Source organism: Struthio camelus, chromosome 12 (genome assembly GCF_040807025.1).
Source record: "Struthio camelus isolate bStrCam1 chromosome 12, bStrCam1.hap1, whole genome shotgun sequence".
Taxonomy (NCBI): domain Eukaryota; kingdom Metazoa; phylum Chordata; class Aves; order Struthioniformes; family Struthionidae; genus Struthio; species Struthio camelus.
This window is the reverse complement of record NC_090953.1, coordinates 9,581,094-9,590,300: the sequence shown is the minus strand read 5'-3', so window position 1 is coordinate 9,590,300 and position 9,207 is coordinate 9,581,094. Positions and strand designations below refer to the sequence as shown.

Sequence of the window (9,207 nt, the reverse complement as noted above, 5' to 3'; positions counted from 1 at the left end):
GCTTAGGGAGTGCTGCACAAAGGGGAGACGCTTTGCATCGGTATGAGGCTCCTGCAGAGCTGACCTGGCTCTCGCTCTGAGGTGCTTTGCACAGATATATTATCAGACCTGTAGCACCCGGAGCCCATACAGGTGAGCAAGTCCTGTGAACAGAGATGGGGAAATGCTGGCTGGTATTTTTAACAATCATACTGCCTGCTTGGGTCATCTTCTGCGTTCTGGTGAAGTGCATCTTTTGGTGCTCAGGGAATGTAGTTATCAAGTACCTGTAGGTTTGCCTTCAGACAAAACATTTCCTGAGGTTGGGAGTACTGGCAGAGATAGGGCTTTGGAGTACTGGCCACATTAGAAACAGGCTTTTTAAAAATTATTTTTTTAAGAGTATACCAAATGTAGGTGACTCATATAATGATCAACTTCAGGGAAGTAGGGCTGAGCCAGCCTCCCCACAGTGCAACAGCCAACTTAATTTCATTCTTAAAAACATCAGCTCAGACTAGATTTTCTCTTCCAAAGCAGGTGCCGAAGCAGTGGCTCTAGTAACAGGCTCATCCTCATTAGCGGGGGGAAGTCCTCATGTGAGTCAGGAGCAGGCTCCATGACAGCCTTGCCTCAGGAGGGGCCGGATGACACAGTGGGACACCTTCTCTTGAAACAGGCTTTCTTTAAACTGCTCTTCATGACATGCCCTTGCTCCAAGCAACCCTCATCTTGCAAGTCTTGCACAACAGGCAGCTTCTGTCTGCTGCAAAAAGGCAGGAGGGCCCTACCTACACAGCAACACAACCACCAGCATCTCATCGAGGACACAAGGACATCCTTTTGCACAACAGAGAACTCAAAAGCAACCCTGGAGGAAAAAGCAATTGGAAAGCCACCACCACTGTCCTACGGAATAGGGCTCATTAGCAACTGGTAGCGCCGGACCGCACTGGCTTTGGCTAAGCACAGCCACTATTTCTTGCCAAACAGCTTTGCAGAGCTGTCCTTGAAGTGCAGCAGGTAATCACAAGAATCACCAGAGCAGATGGCACGATGGGACTCTCCTCTAATGCTGGGGAATTGCCTTGCTGCACGAGGGAGGATGCAGCTCACTCCAACCATAATCAAGACACCTAAAATATCTTTTCTGGCTGCGTATAGGTTTGTGGCCACTGGAGCACAGCACGTGATGCAGCCAGTGAATGCACAAGGCATAAAGACCTCATCCTTACCCTGCTCCCTCCTGGAGAATGTCCCAATCTGATCATGCAAGCAACACACAGGTTTTTCCAGTAATGATTTTTAATTCACAATTTGACAAATGTACGAATACTCTGTTTAAAATCCAGTGCATCCTATTGTGTCTTGGGGGGAATTAGACACTGATTAAACCTGGACTTTTTTTTTTTTTTTGGCCTTCATTGTGAAATGAAGGTGGGAAGAAAACTAGTCATTTAACTGGCCCTGGATGGTCCGCAGTTTTTCAGTGTCAGCAAGACAGCAATAAACTGCTGTACTAAGGCTGTGATGTACATTATGGACTAGATGACTTCCAGAAATCCCTGCCAACTTGAATTCTTCCACAATTCTGAAATAATTGGCCCACGTGGCTGCATGTTCAGGAAGAAGGAAACACTGCTTTTCCTTCTGACCATTTCACAGGGTCACAGCGAGGTCCTGTTCAACACTACAGATTCAGGGAAGAGGTAAGAAATTAGCAGCAAGACTAGTCACTTGCCCACCACCATGGAGGGCTTCTCTGCCTGCCCTCTGAGAGGGCATCATATATAGGTCCCCTGACAGTCCTAGCCCACCACCACAGCCATCGCATGCTCACAGGGGGTCTTCCCAGCTGGTGCTGTGGCCCTGGTCATCCCAGAGCACTGAGTGACAAATCAACACAGCCCAGCTACAACACTTTCCTGTGGAAAGGCTCTCATGTGACAGCGAGAGGCTGCAGACAGTGTTTTGGGGAGATGCCGCCCTGAGGTACCCAGAGCAACACTAAACATATCCCTCCCCAAGTGAAAGCAACCATGGGGAGGGGGCACAGGCAGGACATCATGGTGTATGACTCCAAGATCCCTGGCTGACAGCCTCCGACAGCAGGCAGCCAACTGCTGTGGCCACAGAGCATGGATCTGCCCATTCTCCCTCCCACAGGATGGTTGTGGTTGACCATCACCAAGGTTGCAGCCTGCCGCAGCCGGTGCCCCGAGGTACAGGCTGGCTCAGGAGGGAAGGGGTACACAGTGGCCCACCATGTCCCAGAGGCCAGGGTGCTCTGTCCTACCTGACCTGGGCTGGGGGAAGGATGGGGTTACATGCCACAGGGGCCAAAGGCAAGGAAGGGAACAACCTCCCCAGCACTTCCTTTGGAAAGCCTAAGGGTAATCAGGCAGAACTTGGGAGCAAGGAGGTCCCCCAACCACCTCTGCCCGAGAGACACTTCACACCTCCTAAGGGGATTCTCAGATGTCAAAAAAATCACAACAAAGCCAGGGAGGGATCTGGCAGGTCCAAAGCTACAGGAGTTCCAAAGTGCAACCGTTTTTCCATCCCCAAATACTCCCACCGAACTGGCAGTGCCAGGGGTGTCTGACTTCCCAGCACTGCCACCTGTGTTTCCCTCAGCACTGGCTGGGTGGTGACAGAAGCAACCGCATCATCGTCCGTACTGAGACACCACTGCTGGGCAGAGCATTTGGGGTACAAGCCTTAGGGGAAGGAAGCACCCCAAAGACCACCACACAGGCACCAGCAGCCACCTCTGCTTTTAATAGCTGAAGGCACCAGGATGTCTCAAAACACACGGAGGAGAAGCTGTCGCCCTTCATAGGCTATCTGTGTTCAGGTCTGAGGGCCAGTACTGGTCATCCATGTACTGGTCGCTGTCTGTGCTGCTGTCTGCAATGGGGCTGGGAGGCCTGGGGGGCAGGCTGCTGGCCAGCTCCTTCTCCCACTGCACCTCTACCAGTCTGTAAAGCTCCATGGTTGTCTGCGCATCCTCCACCGATGAATGCCCTTTGTGGCCGACCTGAGAGCAAAGGAGGAAAAGCCCCATTAGAAAGGTGTTGGCAAAAATCCTACAAGCTCGCTGTTTACTTGCTCATAAGCACAAGTGCTGGGGATCTGACAGACAGCAAGGGTCTGATCCAGCTTTACACAGGCCTAGCAGATGTATGCATTTCTCATCACTGCTTTCAGGAGGACACAGGTCCTGTCCCTGCTTTACTGAGGTGCTTAATGGCAGCTCAGCTGCAGAGGCTTATCTCCCCGACTTGATTATAGATGGAAGGAGCATAGGACGAATAAGCTCAGTCTCTGTCTCATGGATAGCACCCCACGTGGATGGAAGGAGCCAGGCTGATTAGAGGCCCCCAGCAAAACTGAGGCCTGCACCCTGTCTCAAGATTTCTAGAGCACTTATGGAGGCTGAGTCCTATGCAACCTGCTACCCATGCAATCTGCTGTCCCCATGTGGAGGTGTGCTCTCACCTGGATCTTTTTGTGGAGCAGGTGCTTGGCCAAGCTCTTGAGAGAGGCACTGACTTTAACAGGGAATCCTGCCTTCTGGTTCAGCAAAGGAATCCGGCTGGTGTCTCGAGTCCTGTCTTTTGGATGGAAGTATTTCAAGGCTTGGAAGTCATTGTGGATGGCGTGTCCTACCACAATCTTGTCTTTCAAGATCTTCAGGATCTGGAAGCGTCAGATGGGGTTAGACAAGCGGTGCAGCAAAAGAAACACAGATTACGTATAAAACAAACCATTTTGCATTAAATTTAGTTTCTTCGATTCTAATCTTTTAGGTTCCCAGAACTGAGAGGTAATCAGCTGGTCCCATTACACAGTGTTACTTAAGTCCACAGCAGCACAAGGCAGGCACGTAGTGCACTGGTTAAAGCCTTAAGGCACAGATGCTCAGCTACAGCAAACCAACCTCAGACAAGGCTTAGGGGGCTCCTGGTCCTGTGCTTGTGTCTGTACATCAGAGCAGCTCAGCATGGGTCTCCTCTTAGCCAGTTTGGGGCTGGCAGATAACATGCAATTTTTTTTGTTTTTTAATAAACAAAAGCACGGTATTACTGCTTTTAATTAAACATGAATTTAATGATAACTTTTTTGCAAAGTGACAAGAACCATTTATGACAGGACTTCACTGAATATTTCTAACTCCCTCCCACGGACACAGTCCTGCTGGAGGGGCTGTTGCTGTTTGCCTGCGGTTTGTTTGCAGCAGTTTAAGATTTTTGGCAGGAGAGAGACTCCTGAGAGACTGGAAGTAAACAGAAGCTAAGCAGCACCATTTTTATAAGTAAAAATCCCCGCCATGAGATGGACCAGAAGGAGGTGCTGGTGTGGGCACAGGACTCGCTATGGACTTGTCTGAATCCTGGTAAAAGGGTGTTGGGGCACGGTCATCCCAACAGGGAACGGAGCAAAGCCTAGCTCAGGGCTGCGTGGTCGTACCCCTCCTGCCCCCGGGGCTTACATCTCCCCATTTCACCTCTGCCTGAGCAGCCCTGAAAGGAATTGCATTCTTCATGTGTTGCTTCGTGATCCCACTCCAGCGCGTCCGGTAGTCCACGATGGGGAGCTCGGGCTGGACGTATTTGTCATAGACAACATCCCCCTCGTAGTTCACCACGGTGCACCGTGCCAGCTCGCTCAGCTTCCCCCGAGGGCCGGTGCCCACCATCTCACAGTCGATGGCCACGTACTTCCCTGGGCGCAGGAGCGGCAAGGATGTCCGCAACCCCGTGGAGCTGCCACTGTCATCCTGGGACAGCAGTGCAGAGTGGTGCCTGGCTATGCTGTCCGGAGAGGTGGATGGGGACAGGGAGAGGACCTGCTTGGGCTTCCCGACCTTCCCGCACTGCGGTTCGCTGGCCAGCTGGCTGCATTTGCTGCCCGCCTTGGTGAGCGAGCTGCAGGCGGCCTCCACTGGCCTGGCCGTAGGGACCTGGCCAACTTGCCGCTTGCGGGGTCTCAGCAGCCCCTTCTGCTCCAGCAGCGCCCTGCGCTCCAGGAACCGCTGGTGCTTGCGGCTCTTCTTCTTGCTGCGCCCCTGCGGCGAGCCAGGGCCCTCGGAGGCCATCTGGGGGCAGAGGGGTGCTGGGGGCCGAGGGCTGCCCTCCGCAGCAGGGCCATGAGCAGCCTTCGGGGCTGGTGCAGAAACCTTTGGGGGGCCCAGGAGCGGGGTCATCTGCCCCTTGCCAGGAGACATCCCTGCTGGAACGGGCACGGGGGTTAGCGCCACACAGCCCCACACCAGCACTCCCAGAAGAGAAGGGGGCTGGCACACCCCACCGCAGAGCCCTCCCGGCCCCCAACCGCGGGCAGGAGTGGGCAGCCCTGGTGGGGGACAAGAGGCAGGAAGGGGGGATGCTGCAACCCCTGGGACCCAGGCCCCTGCATGCACCATTACTGGCCCCAGGCCCCCCGCCCACCACACAGCCTGGCCCCCTTGCCTGCTCCATTACTGGGCCCCAAGCCCCTGCCTGCCCCACTGCCTGGCCCCCCGCCCACCCCACTGCCCGGCCCCAGGCCCCCCTGCCCACCCCGCTGCCCGGACCCAGGCCCCCCTGCCCGGCCCCAGGCTCCCCTGCCCGGCCCCAGGCCCCCCCTGCCCACCCTGCTGTCTAGCGCCAGGCCCCCCTGCCCGGCCCCAGGCCCCCGTGCCCAGCCCGCTGCCCGGCCCCAGGCCTCCCTGCCCGGCCCCAGGCTCCCATACCCGGCCCCAGGCCCCCCTGCCCACCCCGCTGTCCAGCCCCAGGCCCCCATACCCAGCCCCAGGCCCCCCTGCCCAGCCCGCTGCCTGGCCCCAGGCCCCCCTGCCCAGCCCCAGACTCCCACACCCGGCCCCAGGCCCCCCTGCCCACCCTGCTGTCTAGCGCCAGGCCCCCATACCCGGCCCCAGGCCCCCCTGCCCACCCTGCTGTCTACCGCCAGGCCCCCACACCCGGCCCCAGGCCCCCCTGCCCACCCTGCTGTCTACCGCCAGGCCCCCATACCCGGCCCCAGGCCCCCCTGCCCACCCTGCTGTCTACCGCCAGGCCCCCATACCCGGCCCCAGGCCCCCCTGCCCAGCCCCAGGCTCCCATACCCGGCCCCAGGCCCCCCCTGCCCACCCCGCTGCCCGGCCCCAGGCCCCCATACCCGGCCCCAGGCCCCCCTGCCCACCCCGCTGCCCGGCCCCAGGCCCCCATACCCGGCCCCAGGCTCCCCTGCCCACCCCGCTGTCCGGCCCCAGGCCCCCCTGCCCAGCCCCAGGCTCCCATACCCGGCCCCAGGCCCCCCTGCCCAGCCCCAGGCTCCCATACCCGGCCCCAGGCCCCCCTACCCAGCCCTAGGGCCCCTTGCCCGCCCCGCTGCCCGGCCGCAGGCCCCCCTGCCCGTCCCACAGCCCGGCCCCAGGCCCCCTGCCCGCCCGATAGCCCAGCTCCAGGCCCCCCTGCCCACCCCTAGGCCCCCTGCCCGCCTCGTTACTAGGCCCCGGCTCTCCGTCCGCCCCATAGCTCAGGACCAGGCCCCCCCCCCCCCCCAGCCCCAGAACCTCCTGCCCGCCCCTTTACAAGCCCCGACCCCCGCCCCCCCACGCACAACCCCTCACCCACCGCTGCCCGGCCCGGCCCGGCCCGGCTCCCACGTGTCTCTGCCGGAAGCCGCCGCGCTCACATGCCCGGGCAAGCCGCGCCGTGGCCCCGCCCCCGATCCCTCCCACTGGCTGCGTGGGGGCTAGATTTGCATAAAGGGGCGGGGCGAGAGCGCCCCTCTGGCTGGGGCGAGGCTGCGGGGGCCCCCGCCTGTAGGGCTGGTCTCTCCCCGCGTGGGTTCGGCTATAGGGCTGGCCTTCCCGCCCCCCCGCACGCGTGGGCCCGCAGGCAGGGGCTCTCCTCCCTAAATGAGCTATAGGGCAGGAGGCACCTGGCTATAGGGCCCTGCCTCTAGGGCCGAGGTGCTCCCAGAAAGGGCCCTCGCTGTAGGGAACTCCTCGTTCGTTCAGGGCGGCTGATGTAAGAAGGAACTAAACCCAGCGCTGGGAAAAGAGCAGGTGCCCGTGGACAGGACACGGCCCTCCCGGTGCCCCGTTGCTCCCGGGGCTGCTCCGGATGCTGGTCTCCTCTTTGCTTCTGCCTACCCGACCTCTGAGCCCGTTCCCGCTGGGATGGGGCCTTTCCAGAGGCACTCGGCTGGGGGCATCTCTGAACCAGTCAGAAACTTTTTTGGTGGTCCCATCCCTTGGTGGCGCAGGGAAGGGGACATTAGCTCTCCTGATCATCCTCCGGCACCGTCCCGCCACCCAAGCGTGCCGGTACCTGTCGCAGCGTCTCCCCTCCCGCCCGTGGGCCCAGGCGAGCGTGTGGTGGCGGCAGCTGCCAGCCGGCTCGGCCCGGTGCCCGGCGCTTCCCGGGCCGCGGCGGACGCAGACGGGGGTTTCAGACCGGCCTCTCGTTGCTTTCCCCTGCCAGGCTCACGAAAGCAACGGCCGAGGTGATCAGAAGCGGAGCCGGGTCGCCCAGCCGCGCCGTGGCCCGGGGGGCCCCCGCGCCGGCCCTGCGCTTCGTGCGGTCGCCGGAGAGGCCGGGCGCCCTAAGGCAGACTGTGACTTGTTGTCGTGAGGCGAGCTATACAACAACAAAATCACTAGTCTTCCACAGGGGGCCGGGCACGACGTGCGTCCTCGTCCCGCCGCGGCGGCCCGCTGGCTCTGAGCGGCCCGGCCTGCCCGCCGCCCCGCTGCCGGGCCTCGCGGCGCTGTGGCCCGACGCAGCTGGACCGCGTCCCGTTTCGGGGCTGCGTGTCGGTGCCCAAGAGCGCTGCGTTGGACGGCCGTGGCGTTCGGGCCCGCCGCTGGCGAGCCTGCGGCCGGAGGGGCCGTTGTCCTGAGCCTGCAGGCGGCTCCTCCGCGGCCCCTGCGCGGGTGCGCTGGATGTGGCCGCCTGGGCTGGCCTAAAGTGGTTTTTTGTGGCAAGAAGTGCGTTTCCCCACGTCTTAGGGAAGCAGTTCAGCTTGTTGCCCCGGGCTAAGCGTGCAGGACCAGTGTTAGCGTGCTCTTTTGTTTCCCTTTTAAACCACCTGTGGGCTTGTTCTGCCTGTTCAGAATTAAAAGAATTAAATCACCCCGTAATTTAATTTTTCCTCGTCCTTTTACATTTTTCTTCCGGCTAGTAAACCTTTTCCTTAAATCTATTGCTCTGCGCTTTGCATATCTCGCTTCCTTCCCTGCTGTTAAGCTAATTTAATTCCCCCTAATGAGAGTCTTTAAAGTGTCCCACAATAACTTGTCAGGAAGCCCTGGCAGGTCTCCTTGTAGAAATTTCTGCTCGTTTTTGTTATTTCTGGTGAAATGGTGCAACGCCGCTCGTGGTGACGGTTCATTTTGGGTTGCTGGGGGTCACTGTGCCCTGCACGCCCCTGTACGCAGGCAGTGAGCTGACTGTTGCAGCATCGCCTCTGCGACCACCTCGAGCTCGGTGCTAGAGAAATGAAGAGCGCCGGCGTGCGACCGCTGGTGTGGGGCCGCAGCGGGAGCCCGCGAGACAGCACCCAGCGTGTGCCAGGGGACTGGCTCTTGAGGGCTTTTCCCTGGTACCGTCATTGCTGTTTTGCTTTCCTAGGGATGATTAACCCCCCCAAAGCATTAAAGTTACGACCATTGCTGCAAAGGGCTGCAGAAGCCTTCCGGACGCTGCGCGTGCTGGCGAGCCGGCTGGAGCTGGGTGCAGCCGGGCACCCTGAGCGCAAGTGCTGAGGTTATTACGAATAAAGCTCCGGTGCTCAGCGCTGTTGCAGAGCAATCGCCATAGAAAGCAACACGGTCTGACCTGTGTTTCACGCTCCGACGCGGATACCGCGCGCTTTTCCCGACTCCACCAGAGGTGCACACAGGAATGGAGGGGGCCGGGCCGGCTGGCACCTGCTCCCCGGCTCAGCGGCCCCCTCTCGCGAAACAAGGCTCTCACCGGGGGCTGGCTTGGCCTGCCTGCCCTGGCACCGCTGCTCGAATCCTCTGCCAGAGACTGAGCTGCAAAGCCAAACCAATTTACAGCTCCCCCATCCCAAGAGCCTGTATATTTAGAATAGCCAATCGATTAGGGCAACCACCAGCAGCTCCCAGCGGAAGCGTGGGCATGAAAAGGGGCCACGTTCGTCTTGTAAATAAGATGTTGTCAGGTACTGGCTCAGCCTGGATTTCAAAGGGGCCAAGCGGATGTGATAGCC

The 9,207-nt window shown here is 59.6% G+C and overlaps 1 protein-coding gene across 2 annotated transcripts; it reads right to left on the bottom strand.

Annotated features, from left to right (window-relative positions):
• Nucleotides 1–1,270: 1,270 nt before the first annotated feature.
• On the bottom strand, nucleotides 1,271–6,717 carry AEN (apoptosis enhancing nuclease). Of its 2 annotated transcripts, none has more exons than XM_068958318.1 (4): nucleotides 6,600–6,717; nucleotides 4,490–5,211; nucleotides 3,481–3,681; nucleotides 1,271–3,019 (listed from the first exon to the last, which is right to left on the bottom strand). In XM_068958318.1, the coding sequence occupies exons 2-4, from the start codon at nucleotides 5,207–5,209 to the stop codon at nucleotides 2,816–2,818; spliced, it is 1,125 nt and encodes a 374-aa protein (XP_068814419.1). In that variant the 5' UTR covers nucleotides 5,210–5,211; nucleotides 6,600–6,717; the 3' UTR covers nucleotides 1,271–2,815. The 2 variants fall into 2 exon arrangements, with proteins under 2 accessions (XP_068814419.1, XP_068814420.1); XM_068958319.1 differs by having other exon boundaries at nucleotides 1,272–3,019; nucleotides 4,490–5,214; nucleotides 6,600–6,682.
• Between the last annotated feature and the right edge of the window lie 2,490 nt (nucleotides 6,718–9,207).

Bases quoted from the DNA above. Each gene is read 5' to 3' on its own strand.
- AEN (XM_068958318.1), bottom strand. From the start codon at position 5,209: ATGTCTCCTGGCAAGGGGCAGATGACCCCGCTCCTGGGCCCCCCAAAG. The intron at 3,682-4,489 runs GTGAAATGGGGA...TGACGCTTCCAG, and splicing joins TCAGGGCTGCTCAGGCAGAG to ATCCTGAAGATCTTGAAAGA. The intron at 3,020-3,480 runs GTGAGAGCACAC...CTTTGCTCTCAG, and splicing joins TGCTCCACAAAAAGATCCAG to GTCGGCCACAAAGGGCATTC.